Source organism: Salvelinus fontinalis, chromosome 18 (genome assembly GCF_029448725.1).
Source record: "Salvelinus fontinalis isolate EN_2023a chromosome 18, ASM2944872v1, whole genome shotgun sequence".
Lineage (NCBI taxonomy): Eukaryota > Metazoa > Chordata > Actinopteri > Salmoniformes > Salmonidae > Salvelinus > Salvelinus fontinalis.
In genome coordinates, this window is record NC_074682.1 from 18,270,321 (window position 1) to 18,296,425 (window position 26,105).

Below are 26,105 nucleotides of genomic sequence, written 5' to 3' on the forward strand. Positions count from 1 at the left end.
GAAGCTGGGCGTTTCTGCTCTAATGAAGTCTCCAGTGCGCCTTACCTGGAAGGGGGTAGCAGTGAACAATGCATGCAATACTACGCCATCAAAAACAGGCTCTTGTAGGGCCTCCCGGGTGGCGCAGTGGTCTAGGGCACTGCATCGCAGTGCTAGCTGCGCCACCAGAGTCTCTGGGTTCGCGCCCAGGCTCTGTCGCAGCCGGCCGCGACCGGGAGGTCCGTGGGGCGATGCACAATTGGCATAGCGTCGTCCGGGTTAGGGAGGGTTTGGCCGGTAGGGATATCCTTGTCTCATCGCGCTCCAGCGACTCCTGTGGCGGGCCGGGCGCAGTGCGCGCTAACCAAGGGGGCCAGGTACACGGTGTTTCCTCCGACACATTGGTGCGGCTGGCTTCCGGGTTGGAGGCGCGCTGTGTTAAGAAGCAGTGCGGCTTGGTTGGGTTGTGCTTGGGAGGACGCATGGCTTTCGACCTTCGTCTCTCCCGAGCCCGTACGGGAGTTGTAGCGATGAGACAAGATAGTAATTACTAGCGATTGGATACCACGAAAATTGGGCAGAAAAGGGCGTAAAATAATAAAAATTTAAAAAAGGCTCTTGTTACTCTTAAAGGCCCAATGCAGTCAAAAATGTGATCCCCCCCCCCCCCCGTGGTTTATATATCTTTCCACACTAAATAGATGGAATAATACTGTGAAATTCTGAATATGATAATAATGCTATTTTAGTGTAAGAGCTGTTTGAAAAGACGGCCCGAAATATCAGCCTTGGTGGGATGTAGTTTTGTCCTTCCATGGTAACATCCCCATGAGGTAAATTAGTTAATAGACCAATAAGAAAGAGTTTCAAACCTCTCTGCCAATAACAGCACATTTTCAGTTTCCCCCTCCTGGCTCAGACCACTCCCAGATATTCCTAGCAAAATTCTTGCTTTAGAAATTGCCCTTTGCTAATAAGCTATTTTTGTTTGTTTTCAATTAAAATGGTCAGAAATAATCACAGTAAGGTACTTAATTATTACGCAGAAATGATTTGATATTGAGATAAAAATGGCTGCATTGGACCTTTTTTAACATGATTCATACTTTAGAAAGTCATTTGTTATTTAAATGTGATGTTTTTTGCATTGGATATATTTACCATATCATATGGAGACAGTAGTAGACGTAATTGCACATTTATTAAATCCTTCCAATAGAAATAAAACGTTTAATTAAATAAGTTGACTCTTCAAATGGGATGATTTCACTGAACAACAAAAGGGAATATTGAATGATCCCCAATGATCCATCGCATCTCCCAAAAACATTTTCAACATACATCTGTTAAATGATAGTCTAGAAACTAAAGAGGAAAGATCCTCAGATCCACAAAGTCCCTTCCACCAGGTGGCTGATGAGATGTTGGCACGACTGCAATATTGCATATCCATCCCAAAGCCTTTGCTTGGAAGTGTACTTCGCCAGACTGCCAAGAACCTTGCCCTCATCCAGGCCAAGGTGGCAAGACACGGTCGAGATGATAGCATAGGCCTTGTTGATCTCTGCACCAGACAGGATCCTCTTGTCAGCATACTTGGGGTCCAACATGTACGCTGCGACGTGTATGGGCTTCAGGAAGAAGTCTTCACACATTTTTATGTATTTCAGAACTGCAGTTTCTTCTGCTTTAAGCAACATTGAAGTGGGCAGGGCAGTACGGATTTCTTCTCTTACATCTGCAAGCAGAGTCTGAACATCAGACAGGATGGCATTGTCTCCCTTAGTCCGTGTGATGGCTATTGCTGTAGGTTTCAGGCTGCTTACCACTCTCTCCCAAAATAAATCATCCAGGAGGATCCTCTTGATGGGGATGTCCATACTGTGATATGGCCAATTCTTGGAGAGACTCCTTCCCCCCCAGGAGACTGTCAAACATGAGGACAATACCACCCCAATGTGTGTTGCTGGACAGCTTCAATGTGGTGCTCTTATTCTTCTCACTTTGCTTGGTGAGGTAGATTGCTGCTATAACTTGATGACCCTTCACATACCTAACCATTTCCTTGGCTCTCTTGTAGAGTGTATCCATTGTTTTCAGTGCCATGATGTCCTTGAGGAGCAGATTCTATGCATGAGCAGCACAGCCAAAGGGTGTGAGGGTAGGACTCCTCCACTTTAGACCAAGCAGCCTTCATGTTCGCAGAATTGTCTGTCACTAGTGCAAATACCTTCTGTGGTCCAATGTCATTAATGACTGCCTTCAGCTCATCTGCAATGTAGAGACCGGTGTGTCTGTTGTCCCTTGTGTCTGTGCTCTTGTAGAATACTGGTTGAGGGGTGGAGATGATGTAGTTAATTATTCCTTGCACACAAACATTTGACCACCCATCAGAGATGATTGCAGTACAGTCTGCTTTCTCTATGATTTGCTTGACCTTCACTTGAACTCTGCATCCAGCAAATGAGTAGATAAAGCATGTCTGGTTGGAGGGGTGTATGCTGGGCAAAGAACATTCAGAAATCTCTTCCAATACACATTGCCTGTGAGCTTCAGAGGTGAAACAGTTGCATACACAGCTCGAGCAGGACATTCATCAGCATTTCTCTGACTACATTCCTCCATTGAGTCAAAAATACTTCTGATTCCAGGAGGACCATGAGCTGTTGCTATTGATAAGGTGTCTGATTCATAATTTTCACCTTGAATAGAAGTAGAGGTATTTTTGTCTGAGGTTGCTTGTTGTGAGGGAACTTTATGCACTTGGTCAGATTCTGTATCTTTGTTGCATTCTTCTCATATGATTTGGCACAGTGTTTGCAAATGTACACAGATTTTCCTTCTACATTAGCTGCAGTGAAATGTCTCCACGCATCAGATGGTGCCCTTGGCATTTTCCTGTAAAGATTAGAAAAAAAAATAGTAAATAATCAACAAATACAATTCCATGTACAGATAAATAGTTAAGCAGCTAGATTAAACAACTTCTTTTGTAAACTAAATGTTTTAAAATGAAGCATGTATGGAAACAGGTGAATTAACAATCCTCAGTTAGCAGGCTCAAGCAAGCTAAAACCCACATGGTAGCAAAAACTAACTAGCAGAAATTGTTAACAAGTTAGAAATGATTTAAACAGATTTTGCTGTAGGCTACTATTTACTAATTAACAAAAAATATTCTATGTCATATAAAATATATTCACCCCACCCAGTATTGTAATCAAAACTTACCAGAAAGCATGTAGTTCTTGGCTCAGACAGTGTAGTTGTGTGGGCTCAATACCATATCATTACTGTGCAAGAGCTTGAGAATCAGCTATACATGTGATGGAAGAGTGCACTGTGCATGCAGAGGGTTGCAATTCCTTTGAATTGGGGATAGTTTAACCAAAATATGCCACAAGACCTAGAATTGCCTTATGTTTGTTCCACAAAAAAGGTTCACTGTTATAAATTAACTTCTTTGAAGAATTTAAGCAAAATTCCCGGGCTTAATTTCTCATGGTAAATTTCCGTAAATTTCCTGGAAAGTTTCCGACCCTTTGCAACCCTACTGCGGGCTAAGTTATTGATGTTCACACTGTGTCATGCAGCCTACTGTAGATATGTGTTATAGGAAGTGTGGGTTTGACCTTGCTTGCTTCCACTGTGAGGTTAAGCAGGGTCAGAGTTCCTCCCTTCAGTTAGTCGTGGATGCCGTCGAGATGGCCTAGTGCTCTCAGCCCGTCTCCTCTCTCCTCTTCTCATGAATGATGGAGAGGCTCCCAGGCAGCTCTGTTTGAGAGTCAGTGCTTGGCCTTGTCAGACCCCTCGCACCACTAAGTCAGATGGCAGCAGCCCCTCCCCTTTCACTACTCATCTGCATCAGCCTTCAGTCAACCCTTCCTTGTCAGGATTCATTTTTTAAAGGATGTCTGAAATATGGCTTGTTTGATCAGCCCCTCAGACTTTGTTACACTTGAGGAGGCCTTCATTATTCATCAGCGGGGCTTGTAGTGGATCACGACGGGATTACGCCTGCTGGAGTCACACACACGTTCTTAAGCAGGGATGGAATAAGAAAAGATAAATTAATTATCAAGTGGCACTTTTTGCTTCTTGAAAGTACCAAATCTTGAAAACTTGACTGACATGCAAAACATTTTGGGACTCTATCAACAGTGGACTAATGGGAATTTTTTGGTGCAAAATATAGTTTAAGTAGATTTTACCTTTAAGTCTTGGAAATTCTGCATTTATTATTTTTTTTTTTTGCATTCTGAATTTCTGTTACGGCAATGGCTTTGTTTTCCTTAACAATGTTAGACTGACTGCAGTCGAGGTAATGTGCCCATCTGACAACACTGAGGGCGTTTAACCTTAACACAGGTGTCTCACAGTAAAACCAAACGTCTGTTTAATAGTGCCAACAGCTGGAGCTGACAGCCTAGCTGCATCTGCTGACTGAGCAAACAATTTGAACACATCCTAGGCCTGTCTACCGGTCTCATTATGGGGGATGGAGAGGCAGGGGAAAGGGAAAAGGGAGGCAGAAAGGGTGGAGAGATGGAAAGGAAATGAATGCACTCTGGAGAACTGAACATAAGTAAGGCTTAATCAGACTGCACTTCAGGTATGGTTATTCCTCTAACCGAGAGTCAGTCAAACCTTGATAAATGTTTGGGCATATTGATAATTCCTGAACATCACCAGATGTTGAAACAGCGGCTTGTGCAGTGCAAAGTAATCTTTGCATGTAAGGCCTAATTTGAAACAGAAATCTTAGGCTGTCACTAAGGATACTCCTCACAGAAAACCTGTGCCTGTGTAGTCATATTCTTAGTAGTATGCTTCCTTTCAGGGGAATAGAAAACCAAGTTTAATCTCTCATGGCCTCAACTGCTGTCCTCCCTGATGTTGGATTCCTTCTAGCTTCCTAGTGTTTAGCTAATTACGTCTTCAGTTAAATATTTGGTTACTTTTAACAAAGCAATTCCCTCTTTGTCTCTGTCTCCCTCTCTGCAGTGTGCACGGGTGAGTTCCAGGCGATGGCTGAACCTGCAGGAGTATCAGAGCAAGAAGCTGATGCAGGAGAGTGGGGTTACAGTCCAGCGCTTCTACGTGGCTGACAATGGCCCTGACGCCCTGCAGGCTGCCAAGAGACTCGGTGAGTGGACATCACACTAACACTTAGGCCTAGCCTACACTAAAACTGCAGTCTACTGCAACACTGGGTGTCATTCAGACTAAAACCATGACAATATGCTCTAGGGCTACACAGGGCCAAGGTTGCAGGAGTGGCATTAATCAAACATGGTATATTGTGTTTAGCAAACAAAATCTTTGTAGATTCTGGTGTCTCCTAACTGCGGTTTGTTTGAGGAGCATCCTGCCACTGTCGTCGCTCTGTTAAAGCTCTGTTTACGTAGCAATCCCCAGACAGCCAGCCCTCTTCCAGACGTGCAAACTGCTGTGGTTAATCTTGGCTGAAGTGTTATCAAGTTTAATTGTGTGTGTGAGGTTTGTTTGGGAGCAGGGCGAATGTTCCTTGCGCTCAGTGATCATACAGGCTCAATTCTCGTCACCCCACTCAACCATACTAATTATTTTCACACACAGCACTCTCTCTTCAGTTTCACTTTCACTTCTCTCTCTCTCTCTCTCTCTCTCTCTCTCTCTCTCTCTCTCTCTCTCTCTCTCTCTCTCTCTCTCTCTCTCTCTCTCTCTCTCTCTCTCACACTCACACTCACACTCACACTCACACTCACACTCACACTCACACTCACACACACTCTCACTCTGTCTTAATAAGATTTTATTACACACACACACACACACACACACACACACACACACACGTTATTCTATCCTCATGGGCACCTCAAATTAATTTCCATTCAAAATCCTATTTTTCCTAATCCTTACCATCACCTTAACTGAAACCCTAAACCTTACTCCTAAACACCTAGAAGAACCAACACACACACACACACACACACACACACACACACACACACACACACACACACACACACACACACACTCTCATATTTTTAATTCAGTGTCCTTGCTGTGGACAGCCATCTCTAGCACATTGTTGTTGGCCAGTGAGATGTTGGGCACTAAGGGCCTGCCTGGAGAGTTCTCAGTGTCTTGGCGGTGATGCGAGCCAAGATAAACGGAGGAGGAGGAGGTGTAATATCTCTGTGACAGTCCCAGTTGTGCTCTCTTTCACTCAGCGTTGAGAGAAGGGGACATGCAGTTGGACGGGGCCCAGATATTGAGCCCTCAGCAGACCTCTACTCTGCCCAGACACTTTGGCTGCTGTAATCTCTGCTTATCTCAACCAACACAATGGGCTTTGCGGCTGTCCTGTAGTGTCCATGTTCACTGTTCTATACTGTAGCTCTCTCTCTGGTCTGTCTCTCTCTCTGGTCTGTCTCTCTCTCTGTCTCTCTCTCTGGTCTGTCTGTCCTTAAGGCGTCAGCATGCTTCAGATCGCATAGTCCCTTTAAAAGACCTTCACTTGAAAAACAAGGAAAAAGCGTCAATAGTACTGTTTAGTACTATTTTTTGCTGAAGAGATCTTAGTCAAGCAATTATACATTCAACTAAAGATGTTTGGTGCAGTATTATTCAATGAAAAAGGGTGTAGATTTTGGCTCCGAACTTCGGCTTGCCGCCAGAACAATTTTTGCGTGGCCTGAACCGCAGAAAAAACCCTCACCGAACTCCATAACAAACAAAAATGTCATCATAATATATGCACAAACTCTACCGAACTGTTTCGGCTGGGAAACATGCAGACGCCTTTTGTGTATTTGTGTCCATCGACTGCTCTTGGCTTAGTTTTAAAGGGAGGGACTGGCTATTGATGCCTCATTAGTGCAGATGACAACGTTTGTCCACTGTGTGTTACACTTCCCAGCCACCTAAGGTCATATGAGTGGATATGTGTGAGAGCAAAGCTTTCTCTTTCATTTGCTTATTTTAGTTGGAATATGTACTGAGCTGCCTTGCTCCCTGTAGACAGAGAGCCAGTCTGTCTCCAGCCCCAGACTCTGAGCCCAGTATCAGGGTCCCTCTGGAGAGGGGGGGGGCAGCAGCATCACTGGGAGTGGACGTGACCATGCAAAACTCAAATGCATTTCTCGCTCGTGCGCACACACACACACACACACTCTCACAGTCTTTCTCACTCCCCAATATACTCCCCTCTGTCGGGCTCACTTACCCATAAAGCAGTGGACCTGACAGCTCAATTGGAGCTGTGGTATCTGGAAGTCCACTCCTGTACAGTAGAGCTGTGCTCTCGGAGGTGGATGGTGATTGATTGTGCCATTACCACTTAGGAGGAATAACGTAGGGGCTTTTCCGCTTAGATCTTCAGCAGCAACTGCTTTTAAAAGATTCAAGCAGCGGTTATAGCTCTCTGACGTTGTGTCATAACAATTGCCACATCCATGTTTTTGAGCGAGGTGGCCGAACATTTAGTAACACAAACACAGATGGGCTAACCATAACTAGCCAATCGGTCACGTAAAGTAGACACATTTATTGGGCACCTCACTGGGACTGCTGAGTACTGGATGACTATAGCACCTCTCTCTCGTTTTCCAGAGGGCCACTCTGTGTGACTGACTGACACTGACTCCTGCCTGCCTGCTCAGAGCTAATGACCCAGCAGCACCTGTCCCAAACACAGCCCTGTGTGGAGGGCGCAGGCAGGAGGGCTGTACATTTTTAAAAATCCCCCTGCACCGTTCAGTAATCTTTCACTCAGTGAACACTGCCACCATGCCTCTCAACCACATCCCAACAATAAAATGGTGGAATTAGAGTATGCAGCAGTCGTGTGCTGATTAGGAAATGGAGTCTCGATAAATCAATCCAGAGGGGGTTTTGACACTTCATCTAGCAATGCAGTGCCTCACAATGTCCTGTCGAAATATCCCTCTTTCGAAAACCTATAAGATTTTTGTGTATTTGAGAAGGGGCTGCCTATTTTTGGACATTTCTTCTCTGTAGAGCAGCATAGTCTAAACACCTGCTCAATAATGATATTCAGTGTCAGACAATGGAAGGCTGAACCACTTTCTCCTCAACAGGGATGTTATCCAACACACTGGGTATGGATTCAGCCGGTCTGCCATCATACTATTTTCAGATATGAGAACAACTCATCTAATGAATGAAGATTATTTATATTTTCCTTTTCAACATTGCCCATGCCCCTCCAGCCGTCTACACACACACACACACACACACACACACACACACACACACACACACACACACACACACACACACACACACACACACACACACACACACCTGTCCCCAGCAGCCAATGAGCGTGTGATTATTTGAGCTACTTCGGATATCACAACCCTGTTGACAGATTCATCTGCTGTGTAAATCTTGATGTATTTTCACTCTAAATTCACTATAATACTGTATTTGTCTTGCCCTGCGTGTCCGGGAGCCTTAATGCCTGCCAAGCTTTCTGTCCTCTGAGCAGTGATCAATGAACCAGAGATTGAAAAACATTTGCTCTGATTTGATCTTCTCCACATGTTGAGCTTGTTTGATGAATGAGAGCAGTGTATTTTCTACACGCATGCACACACAGATGGCCACGGTCTCTCTCACCGCACATCACCTTTTGCTCCAGTTTCCATTCCATTCTATGTGCAGTATAAGGATTCATTTTCACATTCATAAAGGGTGCCTTCCTGCATATATTGTCCCACTGTATCATGAATCCAAAATGATTGGGACCCATTTTCTTAGAAGGCATACATGAATGTGGCATACTGTCTGTCTATTATCCTGGAGTCTTTATCATGCTGTCTCCATTTGCCCAGGTTGAGTCGGCTTGTGCGATCCTATAGGCTTTGTTTTCCTTATTATCTCAAATTAGCTCAGCATACAGCCATCTGTCATATCAGCATTACTGTCATATTCTCTACATCCTGCCACCTGAAGTCTAGCCCCCAGGTGTTTGCTCTTTCTCTCTCTCCTCCTGTTCCTTTTCCTCCCCCTGTCGTCTTCATTTTCTCTCCCTTTGTCTCTTTTCCTCGCTGGTTTCAGCTTTTCTCTTTCTCCAATTTGACCCTTTTCTCCCTTCCCTGCTTCTTGGGTCATGTTGAACTTATTCAGAATAGACAAACCGGTAGAATCTCAATTGGAAGAGGCAGGGATGTATTAATACATTTCTCACAGATATGAATATTCAGTGTAAACAGTGCAGCTTTATGGCTGGCAGTCATCTCTTGTTAGAGGGATAGTTTGATATGTCAGTGCACAGCATAATATTGAGACGGCCTGACATTAGGCTTACCCTTTGAGGCAGGAATGTCAACACTCCTCCAATGATCTAACAAGCAACTCTTCTACCGTTTGCATAATGCGTATTATACGTTATGCTGCCTTTAGATTCATGAAACATGTTTTTATTTCAGCCTCACCTGTATAAAAGCTTTCAGAAAGCTGTGGTGAAGTACAGCACATGCATCAACAATTCATTGTACAGTGATCCATCCCTGATAGGCCTTATTCTTCTGCTCTCCAAACTTGACTCAGACAGGCACTTGATTTGGTCCCAGGCAGTGTGAAAGACTGAAATGTCTCAAATGATATCGAAAGAGAGTAGTGTCCCCTTAAGCCTTTGTTTTCAATCAGGGGAAAAGTGTGGCCATGATATTGTGTCTGCTGTAGAATCTGTTATGGCTCACATCACACATGCCTCAGGCCTACAACCTGTAAATTGAGTGAAAACTAATTTTATACCATGACCCAAGATCTTCCCAGAAAAATAGCTGCTTACTGTAGCGCTTTGTGTTCTGAGGTAATGCTATTTAGAGGAGTGGAAGGGGACAATAATGCAATCCTTTATACTTTATATGACCACTTACTAGTACAGCAGTCTGTGTAATAGTTAGAGGTATGAGAAACAATGCCCTCTGAGTGAATGGTTTTTCTGTAACTTTCAGCTTTTCTCTTTCTCCAATTTTACTGAAAGAGGCTGTCGGTGCAAATGACGGCCATGCTCTCTTCGATCAGGGTTTCAAAATTAAATTGTATTTGTCACATGCACTGAATACAACGGGTGTAGACATTACAGTGAAATGCTTACTTAACCAACAATGTAGTTTTTAGAAAATACCAACACAAAAAAAAGTAAGAGATAAGAATAACAAATAATTAAAGAGCAGCAGTAAATAACAATAGTGGGGCTATATACAGGGGGTACAGAGTCAATGTGCGGGAGCACCGGTGTCGAGGTAATATGTACATGTAGGTTGAGTTGTTAAAGTGACTATGCATAGATGATAACGGAGAGTAGCAGCAGCATAGAAGAGGGGGGGAGGGGGCAATTCAAATAGTCTGGGTAGCCATTTGATTAGCTGTTCAGGAGTCATATTGCTTGGGGGTAGGAACTGTTTAGAAGCATCTTGGAACTAGACTTGGCGCTCCGGTACCGCTTGCCGTTCGGTAACAGAGAGAACAGTCAATGACTAGGGTGGCTGGAGTCTTTGACACTTTTTATGGCCTTCCTCTGACACCGCCTGGTATAGAGGTCCTGGATGGCAGGAAGCTTGGCCCCGGGGATGTACTGGGCCGTATGCACTACCCGCTGTAGTGCCTTGCGGTCGGAGGCCGAGCAGTTGCTATACATTTACATTACATTTAAGTCATTTAGCAGACGCTCTTATCCAGAGCGACTTACAAATTGGTGCATTCACCTTATGATATCCAGTGGAACAACCACTTTACAATAGTGCATCTAACTCTTTTAAGGGGGGGGGGGGGGGGTAGAAGGATTACTTTATCCTATCCTAGGTATTCCTTAAAGAGGTGGGGTTTCAGGTGTCTCCGGAAGGTGGTGATTGACTCCGCTGACCTGGCGTCGTGAGGGAGTTTGTTCCACCATTGGGGTGCCAGAGCAGCGAACAGTTTTGACTGGGCTGAGCGGGAACTGTACTTCCTCAGAGGTAGGGAGGCGAGCAGGCCAGAGGTGGTTGAACGCAGTGCCCTTGTTTGGGTGTAGGGCCTGATCAGAGCCTGAAGGTACAGAGGTGCCGTTCCCCTCCCCTATACCAGGCAGTGATGCAACCTGTCAGGATGCTCTCGATGGTGCAGCTGTAAAACCTTTTGAGGATCTGAGGACCCATGCCAAATCTTTTTTCCTGAGGGGGAATAGGTTTTGTCATGCCCTCATCATTACTGTCTTGGTGTGTTAGTTTGTTGTTGATGTGGACGCCAAGGAACTTGACGCTCTCAACCTGCTCCACTACAGCCCCGTCGATGATAATGGGGGCGTGCTCGGTCCTCCTTTTCCTGTAGTCCACAATCATCTCCTTTGTCTTGATCATGTTGAGGGAGAGGTTGTTGTCCTTGCACCACACGGTGAGGTCTCTGACCTCCTCCCTATAGGCTGTCTCATCATTTTCGGTGATCAGGCCTACCACTGTTGTGTCATCAGCAAACTTATTGATGGCGTTTGGGTCGTGCCTGGCTTTTCAGTCATGAGTGAACAAAGAGTTCCAGAGGGGACTGAGCATGCACCCCTGAGGGGCCCCCGTGTTAAGGATCAGCGTGGCGGATGTGTTGTTTCCTAGCCTTTCCACCTGATGGCCTGTCAGGAAGTCCAGGATCCAGTTGCAGAGGGAGGTTTGAGGGCACTAGGGTGTTGAACACTGAGCTGTAGTAAATGAATAGCATTCTCACATAGGTGTTCCTTTTGTCCAGGTGGGAAAGGGCAGTGTGGAGTGCAATAGAGACTGTCTCATCTGTGGATCTGTTGGTGCGGTATGCAAATTAGAGTGGGTCTAGGGTTTCTGGGATAATGGTGTTGATGTGAGCCATGACCAGCCTTTCAAAGCATTTCATGGCTACAGACGTGAGTGCTACGGGTTGATAGTCATTTAGGCAGGTTACCTTAATTGTCTTGGGCACAAGGACTATGGTGGTCTGCTTGAAACATGTTGGTATTACAGACTCAGACAGGGAGAGGTTTAAAATGTTAGTGAAGACAGTACACATCCTGGTAATCCGTCTGACCCGCAACAGCTGATGCTCTCATGCATGTTTCAGTTTTACTTTCCTCGACGCGAGCATAGAAGTTATTTATCTCATCTGATAAGCTTGTGTCACTGGGCAGCTCTCGGCTGTGCTTCCCTTTTGCAGTCTGTAATAGTTTGCAAGCCCTGCCACATCCGACGAGCGTTGGAGCCGATGTAGTACGATTCGATCTTAGTCCTGCATTGGATCTTTGTCTGTTTATGGTTCATCGGAGGGCATGGAGGAATTTCTTATAAGCTTCCGGGTTAGAGTCCCACTCCTTGAAAGCGGCAGGTCTACCCTTTAGCTCAGTGCGAATGTTGCCAGTAATCCATGGCTTCTGGTTGGGGTATGTACGTACAGTCACTGTGGGGACGACGTCCTCAATGCACTTATTGATAAAGCCAGTGACTGAGGTGGATCAGAAGTTTACATACACTCAATTAGTATTTGATAGGATTGCCTTTAAATTGTTGAACTTGGGTCAAACATTTTGGGTAGCTTTCCACAAGCTTCCCACAATAAGTTAGGTGAATTTTGGCCCATTCCTCTTGACAGATCTGGTGTAACTGAGTCAGGTTTTTAGGCCTCCTTGTTCACACACACTTTTTCAGTTCTGCCCACAAATTTTCTATAGGATTAAGGTCAGGGCTTTGCGATCCACTACCTTGACTTTGTTGTCCTTAGGCCATTTTGCCACAACTTTGAAAGTATGCTTGGGGTCATTGTCCATTTGGAAGACCCATTTGCGACCAGGCTTTAACTTCCTGACTGATGACGTGAGATATTGCTTCAATATATATCTCATGATGCTATCTATTTTGTGAAGTGCACCAGTCTCTCCTGCAGCAAAGCATCCCCACAACATGATGCTGCCACCCCCCGTGCTTCACAGTTGGGAAGGTGTTCTTCGGCTTGCAAGCCTCCCCCTTTTTCCTCCAAACATAACGATGGTCATTATGGACAAACAGTTCTATCTTTGTTTCATCAGACCAGAGGACATTTTTCAAAAAGTACGATCTTTGTCCCCATGTGCAGTTGCAAACCCATAGTCTGGCTTTTTTTTTGGCATTTTGGAGCAGTGGCTTCTTCCTTGCTGAGAGGCCTTTCAGGTTATGTCGGTATAGGACTCGTTTTACTGTGGATATAGAAACTTTTGTACCTGTTTCCTCCAGCATCTTCACAAGGTCCTTTGCTGTTGTGCTGGGATTGATTTGCACTTTTCACACCAAAGTACGATCATCTCTAGGAGACAGAACGTGTTCTTCCTGAGCAATATGACGGCTACGTGGTCCCATGGTGTCTATACTTGTGTACTATTGTTTGTACAGATGAACGTGGTACCTTCAGGCATTTGGAAATTGCTCCCAAGGATGAACCAGACTTGTGGAGGTCTACCATTTTTTTTCCCTGAGGTCTTGGCTGATTTCTTTTTATTTTCCCATGAGGTCAAGCAAAGAGGCACAGAGTTTGAAGGTTGGCCTTGAAAAATATCCGCAGGTACACCTCCAATTGACTAAAATAATGTCAATTAGCAGAAGCTTCTAAAGGCATGACATCATTTTCTGGAATTTTACAAGCTGTTTAAAGGCACAGTCAACTTAGTGAATGTAAAGTTCTAACCCACTGGAATTGTGATAGATTATTTCACTTATAATTAACTGTCTGGGAAAATTGTTGGGAAAATGACTTATCATACACAAAGTAGATGTCCTAACCGATTTGCCAAAACTGTAGTTTGTTAACAAGAAATTTGTGGAGTGGTTGAAAAATGAGTTTTAGTGACTCCAACCTAGTGTATGTAAACCTACGACGTCCGTCTGTCTGTCTGAACCGACACCTCCCAAATAAATATACACTGCTCAAAAAAATAAAGGGAACACTGAAATAACACATCCTAGATCTGAATGAATGAACTATTCTTATTAAATACTTTTTTTTTTACATAGTTGAATGTGCTGACAACAAAATCACACAAAAATTATCAATGGAAATCAAATTTATCAACCCATGGAGGTCTGGATTTGGAGTCACACTCAAAGTTAAAGTGGAAAACCACACTACAGGCTGATCCAACTTTGATATAATGTCCTTAAAACAAGTCAAAAAGAGGCTCAGTAGTGTGTGTGGTCTCCACGTGCCTGTATGACCTCCCTACAACGCCTGGGCATGCTCCTGATGAGGTGACGGATGGTCTCCTGAGGCATCTCCTCCCAGACCTGGACTAAAGCATCCGCCAACTCCTGGACAGTCTGTGGTGCAACGTGGCGTTGGTGGATGGAGCGAGACATGATGTCCCAGATGTGCTCAATTGGATTCAGGTCTGGGGAACGGGCGGGCCAGTCCATAGCATCAATGCCTTCCTCTTGCAGGAACTGCTGACACACTCCAGCCACATGAGGTCTAGCATTGTCTTGCATTAGGAGGAACCCAGGGCCAACCGCACCAGCATATGGTCTCACAAGGGGTCTGAGGATCTCATCTCGGTACCTAATGGCAGTCAGGCTACCTCTGGCGAGCCCATGGAGGGCTGTGCGGCCCCCCAAAGAAATGCCACCCCACACCATGACTGACCCACCGCCAAACCGGTCATGCTGGAGGATGTTGCAGGCAGCAGAACGTTCTCCACGGCGACTCCAGACTGTCACGTCTGTCACATGTGCTCAGTGTGAACCTGCTTTCATATGTGAAGAGCACAGGGCGCCAGTGGCGAATTTGCCAATCTTGGTGTTCTCTGGCAAATGCCAAACGTCCTGCACGGTGTTGGGCTGTAACCAACTAGGTTGGGGGTGCGCCCAGCCTAGTTCCTCCTGAAGTCCACTATCAGCTCCTTTGTTTTTCTGATGTTGGGGTAGAGTTTTTTTACCTGGCACCATGCCATCAGGGTGCCTATGTCCTCTGTGTAGGCAGTTTCATCGTTGTTGGTAATCCGATCTACTACTGCCGTGTCGTCAGCGAACTTGATGAGGGAGTTTGAACTGTGTGAGGCCACGCGGTCGTGGTTATAAAGGGAGTACAGGAGGGGACTGAGGGTACCCTTGTGGGGCCCCTGTGTTGAGGATCAGTTTGGAGGAGATCATGTTTTTTTTTTTTTTTTTTAAACCTTTATTTAACCAGGAAGGGCTCATTAAGATTTAAAATCTCTTTTTCAAGAGCGTCCTGGCCAAGATAGGCAGCACCAAGTCATTACAAAAATTACAGACAGACAACATGAAAACTACAAGTAATCTAGTAAAAAACATTGAATTCACAAGAGTATAACAAAATCAAAAACAGCAAATTAAAAACATTGACAGGTCAGGAATCAGCCTCAAAATCCTTCATCAGTGATTTAAAAACACCAATCGGGACAAGTTCTTCCAGTTTAAAATGATTTTGTAAGGTGTTCCAAGACGATGGCGCAGAGTACATAAAATACCTTTTACCAAATTCAGTTCGGACATTTGGAACAGTTAGCAGGATAAAGTCTAGCGAACGAAGAGAGTACCCACCACTTTTCTAAACAATAAAAATGCCCAAATAAAAAGGTAGTAAACCCAAAATGGCTTTGTAAATAAAAGTATACCAGTGACTGAGCCTACGAGTGACTAGAGAAGGCCAGCCAACCCTGCTATACAAAGTGCAGTGGTGCGTAAGTGTCACGTCCTGACCATAGTTCTTATGTGTGTTGCTTGTTTTAGTGTTGGTCAGGACGTGAGCTGGGTGGGCATTCTATGTTGTGTGTCTAGTTTGTCTGTTTCTGTGTTCAGCCTAATATGGTTCTCAATCAGAGGCAGCTGTCAATCGTTGTCCCTGATTGAGAATCATATATAGGTGGCTTGTTTTGTGTTGGGGATTGTGGGTGGTTGTCTTCTGTCTTTGTGTTCTGCACCAAATAGGACTGTTTTCGGTTTTCACATTTATTGTTTTGTTTGTAGTGTTCACATATTCTTTATTAAATTATGTTGAACACTAGCCGCGCTGCGTTTTGGTCCTCTCCTTCATCCCAGGAAGAAAACCATTACAGTAAGGGTTTTGCAGTTTAAAATAAATCTCAAAGTGCCATGGTAAAGAGTGTCAATTGATCTCAAACACTGAACGGAAGCATTCATATATAAAATATCCCCATAGTCTAGTAAAGGTATACATGTAGCTGATTCTAGCCTCCTTCTGGCTTCAAAAGAAAAACAGGCCTTATTCCTAAAATAAAAACCCAATTTCAGCTTCAATTGTTTTGTAAGTTGTTGAATATGCAATTTAAAAGAGAGGCCGTCATCAATTAGAATTCCAAGATATTTATATGAGGTTACAACCTCAATCTCCTTGCCCTGACAGGTAGTAATAGGTGAAAGGTTCAGAGGTCTATTTCTTGCATTAGAAAACACCATTAGTTTAGTTTTGTCAGTATTGAGGATACGCTTCAATTGACACAAGGTATGTTGAACAGTATAAAAAGCAGTTTGCAAGTTCTGGAAAGCTTTTGTAAGAGATGAGGCACAACAGTAAATAACAGTATCATCAGCATAAAAATGAAGTTGTGCATTTTGGACATTTTTGTCTAAATCATTTATATAAATAGTGAATAAGAGAGGACCAAGTACAGAGCCTTGGGGCACACCATTCAGGACAGACAATTTAACAGACATAAGCCCATCAAATTGAGTGCACTGAGTTCTATCAGACAGATAGATAGTTAGCAAACCATGCAACTGCATGCTCCGAAAGACCTACACGCAACAATCTCTGCCTTAGTATAGCATGATCAACTGTATCAAAAGCCTTAGAGAGATCAATAATATAATAATATAATAATAATATCAATAATATCAATAATCAATAACAATAATTGATAGAGCAGAGAGAGAGAGAGAGAGAGAGAAGTCATGCAGAGGAACAGCTCCTGACTTGTTATAACTTTTTGGTTGTTAAGAGCGAGATTGACACGATTCAATTAGCAAAAATGTATAGGTAATCAAATTGTACAACTGAAGATCAACACAGGAGGAAAAGATTGAGAGAGAGTGAGTTAAAAGACCAATCTTTATCGTGGTAGCTAGCCAAATTCAAATCGGTCAGTTAGCTTAACGTCTTGCTCTAACTGTTTACTGGTGGTAACCATAGCAACATGGCCACTGAGGCAGCGCTAGCAGAGTTAGCAGCGACAGAAACTGAGAGACTTTCCCCGCTTTTTTTTGAATACCCAGCAGAAATCAAATCAGAGAAAGGAAGAATCAATTTTAAACACAGAATTCTGAGGGAGAACCCAGAAACTTTGTTTGCCGACTGCTCACAAAACAGGACTGTTACAAACCTGTTATTTTACACAGACCACACTACTGCCTGGCATGCAGCTGTAACCAGGCATTTCAGCTATACCACGAAGAAAGGCATCTGCAAGGGAAGGCAAATCCACATTTTTGAGGACAGCGATAAGGACCAGGAAAACAGGTTTCTGACGGTAAATATGTATCAGAACGGCACTGTCATGGTCCAGGGCAGTGAGGCTGCACTCAGCTCTGTTGTGCAGGACTTCCCCACCCTAACGAAGATAGCGGAAAGCAACAAAGAAAAGGACAGCACCCCGACCTCTCCCCTCACCTCAGGCACCCCAACAGCAGGACCATCCTCCCCCCTGCCTGCCTACAACCACCAGAGCCAAGACCACACCACCATCAGCCTGTTGAGAGACAGGCTGGCTGTGATAGAGGTATGGGTTACTGAGCTGAAGGAGCAGCCCCTCAGCTACACCACCACCAGCCCAGACACAGAGCTTCTACAGGACCAGATCAACCAGTGCAGGACCCAGCTGAAGAACTCTGTCCAGGAGCTGAGAGAGAGCCTTACCACAGCTCTTGAGGAGGTAAAGGCCACCATGAGGAGAGAGCTGGTGCAGGTAAAGGAGGAGATGGCAAAGGAGTTGTCTGGCATCAAGAGGGTGCTGCAGCACAGAGAGCAGACTGTAGAGACTCCTAGAGAGAAGCTGCAGCTCCCCACCACCCCTAACAACCCCACCACCCCTAACACCCCCACTGACCCACCTTTACCCACAACCCCCCCCCATACCGACAACACTTTACCCACACCCCCAGTCAACAAGAAGGCTCACATGGAAACACCTACTACAGAGAGAAGCTCTCTGGCCCCCCCTGACACACCCCCACACGCCCCTCCATGTACACAGGCCCTGTGTACTCCAGCCCCAGACCGTAAACGCAATAATCTGGTAAAACCCGCTGAGGTGGCCATCCTCATTGACTCAAATGGGAAATTCCTCCAAGAAGATAAACTCTTTCCACAACACAAGGTGCGCAAAATATGTTGCCCAAAAACACAGGATGCACTCCACATCCTGTCCCAGCCTGACTTTGGCACACCAGGCCACATTATTATTCACACCGACACCAACAACCTGCGAGAGGAGCAGGAGAGAGTAGGCAGCCTGGTCAACAGAATAGCAGAGATGGCCTCTGAGCGGTTCCCCAACTCCCACATCACCATCTCCACTCTGCTGCCCCGCAAAGACTTTCATCCCCATACCATTCAGAAAGTCAACGCTGACATCACCAGAGGGTGTGGCCTACTCCCAAACGTACACGTTGCTCACCACCCAACAATCACCCCAGAGCATCTGCACGACCACTCCCATCTGAGGAAACAGACATTAGGGATGTTTACCAAGTCTCTAAAGGACGTGGCACTTGGTAGACAAACACCTCATGCCGTATTGGACAGAGGACCACCCAGAGACCCCTACCAGACCACTGCACCAACAAGGAGCCCCAGGCCCCTTCAACGCCACACCAGACCCAGCGCACCCCACAGGCCCCACCCACCACCAGACCATCACCACTTCCATCGGCTTAGCCAGACCGGACCGGGCCCAGCCTACTACCCCGCATCAGACCACCACCCCTACCAGACCAGAGAGGAAGCCCCACGGCCCAGACCTGGTCCCCCTCCACTCCACAGGGCCCAACAGCAGGACCAGCGCAACTACGCAGAGGTCGTCAGAGGACAGGAGAACCTTGTAGGATTAAGTGAGATTAAACAGCTCCTCCAATACATCTGCACTAAACTGCACTAAACACACACACACACACACACACACACACCTATTGTACTCAAATGTACTTGTTCAATGAATAGGAATGTTTATATATATAACAGAAAGAATGTTAGCTGTTATCCTGTTTATCTCGCTCTTAACAACTTAATAGTTAGTAGTCACAGTATTTCTGACTGCTATTCTTTCTTTTGTAACATGAAATCGCTATCAGTTAGCATGTGGAACATTCAGGGCCTAAACTCATCAACCTTTGGACTGAAGAGTTTAGCACTGGAGTTCAACAAAAACCTTAAAGATGTTGATGTCATCATTCTGCAGGAGACATGGTGTAAGGCTGACATTGTCACTCACTGTCCCACAGGTTACAGAGAAGTAATTGTACCGTCACAGAAACACAGCTCTGTCAATAGAGGCAGAGACTCTGGAGGACTGATCATTTGGTACAAATCCGAACTACAACATCTAATTGACCCCCTCAAAATTGGCAAATATCACATTTGGTTAAAACTGAAAAAAGAACTTGTACTGACAGAAAAAGATGTGTTCCTTTGCGCAATTTATATCCCCCCCTCAGAATCCCCATATTACTCAGAGGAGATCTTCCCCACCCTTGATGAAGAGACGTGCCATTTCCAGGCCCAGGGAAATGTGCTCATCTGTGGGGACACAAATGCGCGCACAGGAACACTACCTGATCTAACGAGCACACGAGGGGACAGCTTTATTACAGGCCATACTGTTTCTAACTGCCTTAATGGGTATCTCCCGGGTGGCGCAGTGGTCTAGGGCACTGCATCGCAGTGCTAGCTGCGCCACCAGAGTCTCTGGGTTCACGCCCAGGCTCTGTCGCAGCCGGCCGCAACCGGGAGGTCCGTAGGGGCGACGCACAATTGGCATAGCGTTGTCTGGGTTAGGGAGGGATTGGCCGGTAGGGATATCCTTGTCTCAGTATGTAAAAAATGTAATAAAATGTATGCACTCTACTGTAAGTCGCTCTGGATAAGAGCGTCTGCTAAATGACTAAATTGTAAAATTGTAATTGTAAATTGTTAATCTCCCCCATAGAAACAACAGTGACAGCACCGTCAACAAAAACGGAAGGGATCTTTTGCAGCTCTGTAGAAGCCTGGGTCTGTACTTTGTCAATGGTAGGTTACGGGGGGACTCTTTGGGGAGATTCACCTACTGCTCACCTCTTGGCCACAGTACAGTAGACTATATGATCACAGACATTGACCCTTTCTCTCTCAGCTCATTCACTGTCAAGCCACTAACACCTCTGTCTGATCACAGCCAAATTACATTGTTCCTCAAAAGAACAGACATGGAAACAACCACACATTCACAGCCCAGTAAGCTGTACAACATCAGAAATTCATACAGATGGGCCCAAAACAGCACAGAAGAATACCAGAAAGCAACCTGGAACCAAAATATCGAAACACTCTTAGATAACTTTCTGGATACCACATTCACTCACAGTAAAGAAGGCATCAATCTAGCAGTACAAAACATCAACTATATATTCAGGCAAACGGCAAAAGAAGCACAATTGAAATTGATAAAAAACAAAACAAAAAAGATCACAGATGACAACTGGTTTGATGCAGATTGTAAAATTATAAGAAAAAAAATTAGAACACTATCCAACCAAAAGCACAGAGACCCAAATAATGGTGAATTACGCCTTCATTACTGTGAGACTTTAAAACTCTATAAACATACACTCAGAACCAAAAAAGCCCAGTACAACAGAAAGCAGCTGATGCTAATTGAGGAGTCCATAAACACAAACAACTTCTGGCAAAATTGGAAAAAATTAAAGAAATCTAAACAAGAGGAATTAGCGATACAAAATGGTGACATATGGACAACCCATTTTAAAACACTCTACAACACCGTTCAAATTGACACAAACACAGAACAACGCCAAATTCATGAGAAGTTGAATGGATTAGAAAAAGCTATAAAGGACAACCAAAATCCACTGGACTCCCCAATTACTGACCAGGAGCTCTATAAGAAACTTCAGGCTCTCAAATTTAAAAAGGCATGCGGACCTGATGGCATCCTAAATGAGATGCTCAAACTCACTAGTGCAAAATTTCAATTGGCCATATTAAAACTGTTTAATTTGATCCTGAGTGTAGGTTATTTCCCTGACATCTGGAATCAAGGACTCATAACCCCAATCTTTAAAAACGGAGACAAATTTGACCCTAACAATTACAGAGGCATTTGTGTGAACAGTAACCTGGGGAAGGGGTTCTGTAGTATTATAAATGTAAGAGTTCTAAACTTCCTTAATAAGCACAATGTCTTGAGTAAAAGCCAAATTGGATTTATACCAAAACATCGCACGACCGATCATATTTACACCCTACACACCCTGATAGGTAAACATGTCCACCAAAATAATACCAAAATATACGCTTGCTTTATCGACTTCCAAAAAGCATTTGATTCTATTTGGCACACAGGACTGTTCTACAAAGTTATTGAAAGTGGTGTAGGGGGTAAAACATATGACATAATTAAATCAATGTATACTGGCAATACGTGCAGCATTAAAATTGGCAAGAAAAGAACAGAATTCTTTAACCAGGGGCGGGGCCTTCGTCAGGGTTGTAATCTGAGCCCTGCACTCTTCAATATTTACATCAACGAATTGGCCACTATTCTAGATAAATCCTCAGCCCCTGGTGTTAGTCTCCATAATTCAGAGGTTAAATGCCTACTCTTCGCAGATGACCTATGCCTGTTGTCACCCACAGCACATGGCCTACAGCAGAGCCTGGATCTGCTAGAGCAGTACTGCCAGACCTGGGCCCTGGCAGTAAACCCCAAAAAGACTAAAATAATGATTTTCCAGAGAAGATCCAGATCTCAGGGAATTAGACCAAAGTTCTCAATTGGTACAAAATATATAGAGTACTGCACACACTACAATTACTTAGGTTTAAAAATAAGCTCAACTGGACACCTTAATGAGGCAGTGAATGAACTGAGAGAGAAAGCACGCAGGGCATTCTACGCAATTAAAAAGCAAATTCAAATTGAAATCTGGCTAAAACTAATTGAATATGTCATTGAACCAATTGCACTTTATGGCAGCGAGGTGTGGGGTCCACTTGCAAAACAAGATTTCATCAAATGGGACAAACATCCCATTGAAACCCTGCATGCAGAGTTCTGTAAGATTCTCCTACATGTCCAGAGGAAAACTACAAACAATGCATGCAGGGCAGAATTAGGCAAATATCCACTAATAATAAAAACTCAAAAAAGAGCAATTAAGTTTTGGAAACATCTAAAATACAGTGACCCCCTCTCATATCACTACCAAGCCCTGCAATACCAAGAGCTGAGCAAAGAAAAGAGTCCCCTCATCCAGCTGGTCCTGGGGCTGAGTTCACAAACCTGTTCTACTAACACACTGAAGCCTCAGGACCAAAACATCCAATCAATCAGAATAAACCAAATTACAACACAGTCAAAACAAAACTACATTGCTTATTGGGAAACACAAGCACAAGCACAGAGCAAAATGCAGTGCTATCTGGCCCTAAATTGGCAGTACACCGTGGCTAAATATTTCACCATGGTTACTGATCAAAACCTTAGAAAAACCTTGACAAAGTACAGGCTCAGTGAGCACAGCCTTGCCATTGAGAAGGGTAGACACAGGAAAACCTGGCTCCCTGTAGAGGAAAGGCTGTGCAACCACTGCACAATAGCAGCAGAACCTGAGACGGAGCTGCATTTCCTGACAAAATGTCAAAAATATAAAACAATTAGAGAGTGTAATTTCCCCAAATTTGAAACTCTTATTCAAGGTTTCAAAGACCTCTCTGATGAGGATAGGCTACCCGTCCTGTTGGGGGAGGACGCAGAGAGCTGTGGGTTGGCAGCGCACTACATTGCTGCCTGCCATAAGTTGAGGGACAGTGTCTGACAGACCAATCAACCTGCACATGTACTCTACTGTATGTTTATTGTTATTGTTGAATGTATGGTTATTTTGACACTTAGTTATTGTTGTTACTGTTGTCCCGTTGACCATTTTGATTCTCATTTTTATATTGTAAATAAGCTTTGGCAATATGTACATTGTTACGTCATGCCAATAAAGCAAATTGAATTGAATTGAATTGAATCAATAAAAAGTGAGACACAGTGCTGTTTTTTGTCAAGGGCTTCAGTCATATCATTTAAAACCTTCATGGCTGCTGTAATTGTGCCATCCTGAAGCCCGATTGGTACATTGATAAAATAGAGTTAGTAAATAAAAACTCTTTTAGCTGTTCACTTACAAGGGTTTCAAGTATTTTCACCAGGGGTGACAGCTTTGAGATTGGCCTATAATTATTTAAAAGAGTTGGATCTGATCTCCCCTTTTTAAAAGTGGTAGGACAAATGCTGATTTCCAGATCTTTGGAATTTCATTACATTCCAGGGTTAGATTGAACAGATATGTAAGTGGTTCAGCTATGAAATCAGCTGCCAGATTTAAAAAGCAGGGACCCAAAATAATAGGACCTGCAGGCTTTCTTTGATCTACGGATTTCAGGGCTTTATGTACCACCTGCACTGAGAATGGCAAAAAGCTAAAGGTTTGACCAGCTCTCACTGGTTCATCCACACAGGGTTGTACAGAGAGAGGACACTGGTTCATCCACACAGGGTTGTACAGAGACAGAGGACACTGAATCAAACAGCCTACCAGATGATACAAAGTGCTCATTGAAACAATTCAGCATTTCAGTTTTGTCTTATATAGCAAGAATCCTTCAAAACACATGACGGTAATTCATTAACATTACTGTTACCAGACATAGACTTAATATCATTCCAAAACTTTCTAGGGTCATTCAGGTTATCAGTGGTAACAGACATAAAATATTCAGACTTGGCCTTCCTGAGAAGAAAATAACACTTGTTTCTTAACTGCCTAAAAATAAGCCAATCAGCATCAGAACAAGATTTCCTTGCTTTAGCCCAGGCTAGATTACGGTCGTGAATAATACAAGACAGCTCAGAAGAAAACCATTGATTATCCCGCCCTTTAACCCTGAACCTTTTGGAATGGGGCATGTTTGTTTACTATTTGGAAAAAAACATCATGAAAGAATATCCAGGCAGTTTCCACATCAGGGATAAGCTCAATCTTGCTCCAGTCAAAATAAAACAAATCATGAAAGAAAGCCTGCTCATTAAAACACTTCAAATTTCTCTTACGAATAAAACATGGGTTTGTCTTAGGAACCTTAGTATTTCTAACAGCAACAACAGCACAATGGTCACTTAAATATTCTGCGGTTGGTGTTTTTTGTAACGATTTATGTGGAACATTTGTCAATATCAAATCAATCAGGGTAGATTTATCTGGGCATTTAAGATTTAGGCGAGTGGGTGAGTTAATCAACTGGGTAAGATTCATAGAATTACAAAACATTTTTAAATCATCAGACACCGGCTTTAACCAACACCAGTTGACATCACCAATCAAGATCATTTCACTGTAAAGAAGTTTAGACAAAAAGAAGAAGAAAATGCATCACCGAGAGCATAGTGGGGTCTATAACAGCCAATCACAGTTATAGAGAGGCCCTTTGAAACCTCAATATTCAAAGCAAGAAATTCCAACTGTTTACAAATAGTTTCAGACTTTGCCACACTTACATGGAATTTAGATTTGACATATATAGCCACACCCCACCTTTCTTAACCCGATCAGTGCGATAAACATTGTAACCACTTATACAAATATCCTTATCAAGAATAGACTTGCTGAGCCAGGTTTCAGAAAACACAGTTACATCAGCATCAGTTGATTTAGCCCAAATCCTAACCCCATCAACTTTTGACAACAGGCTGCGTACATTTAAATGAAAAATACCAAAACCAGATCTAGATTTAAAATCTGAGGGGGTTTGGAGACATTGCATATCAGGGCCAGGGTTAGGTTGCACGTTACCTCATATCAACAACAGAAGAATAACTAGGCACCTCTGTTTAATAACCTTGCACGGCTTCTCTTTTTTAAGAGACCTACTGCAAGCGAATTCTACAAGTGAGTTTCCAGACAATACAAAACAGTCATTTAAAACCATTAGACTTTGGTAGTGACACATTCATACTGTTCACATCATGCCACAAATGCATCGGCACTTGGACGTGTGGACCGAGTAAAAAAGGTAAGGGGAGAGAGGGACAGCGTGTATGTGAGTCAATGTGAGTGTTTGCGCGTGTGAGTAGATTGTGTGTTGAGCGCGATAGAGAGAATGGGTTGAGCTGCCACTGACAGCCAGGCGAAGAGCAAAAAGGAGCAGCTTGGACAAGACACTCCGCGGACGAAGGAGGAACTCAGGCCAGCCAGAGATAGGGTTACTTTGGTAAACTTCAAGTAATGAAGTGCCGAGTTGAGGAGGACCCGTGATCTTTACACTAACAAAAATAAAATAGTTTGCACTACACAACAACGAAGTTACGCAACCATAAATAAATAGACTATTAGTAGGTTAAAATGTAATAGTCACAGACAAACGACTTGACATGCTGCCATCTTGGATTAGCCTTGTGTTGCCTAGCTTCACCACCTGGGGGCGCCCGTCAGGAAATCCAGGACCCAGTTGCATAGGGAGGAGTTCAGTCCCAGGGTTGTGAGCTTTGTGATGAACTTACAGGGCACTGTGGTATTGAAGGCCAAGCTGTAGTCGATGAACAGCATCCTCACATATGCATTCCTTTTGTCCATGTGGGTTTAGGGCAATGGCAATTGCGTCATCCGTGGACCTATCAGGCTGGTAGGTGAATTGGAGAGGGTTGAGTGTGTCGGGAAGGGAGGTGATGTGGTCTTTGACTAGCCTCTCTAAGCACTTCGTGATGACGGAAGTGAATGCTATTGTAGATGTATACCCCAGGAAGACCCCATTGTGTGAGATTATATGAGTATGTTTATGCCCAGTGTGTGCAATGTTCCTGTGTTTGTATAACACCCACTTTCTTTCATAAAGGTGCAGCTGCAGCCAGCTAC

General features: G+C 44.0%; 2 protein-coding genes across 3 annotated transcripts in view; both read left to right on the forward strand.

Moving 5' to 3' along the window:
* LOC129815104 (succinate--CoA ligase [GDP-forming] subunit beta, mitochondrial-like) overlaps positions 1-26,105 on the forward strand; it is a 150,392-nt gene that overhangs the window by 31,610 nt on the left and 92,677 nt on the right. For both annotated transcript variants that reach the window (XM_055868474.1, XM_055868475.1), the window contains exon 2: positions 4,984-5,125. In XM_055868474.1, the coding sequence (XP_055724449.1) occupies positions 4,984-5,125 (142 nt within the window). The remainder of the gene's footprint in view (positions 1-4,983; positions 5,126-26,105) is intronic.
* Positions 16,865-21,654, forward strand: LOC129815103 (bromodomain-containing protein 4-like). The gene is made up of 2 exons (XM_055868473.1): positions 16,865-17,024; positions 17,331-21,654. The coding sequence occupies exon 2, from the start codon at positions 17,468-17,470 to the stop codon at positions 19,085-19,087; it is 1,620 nt and encodes a 539-aa protein (XP_055724448.1). The 5' UTR covers positions 16,865-17,024; positions 17,331-17,467; the 3' UTR covers positions 19,088-21,654.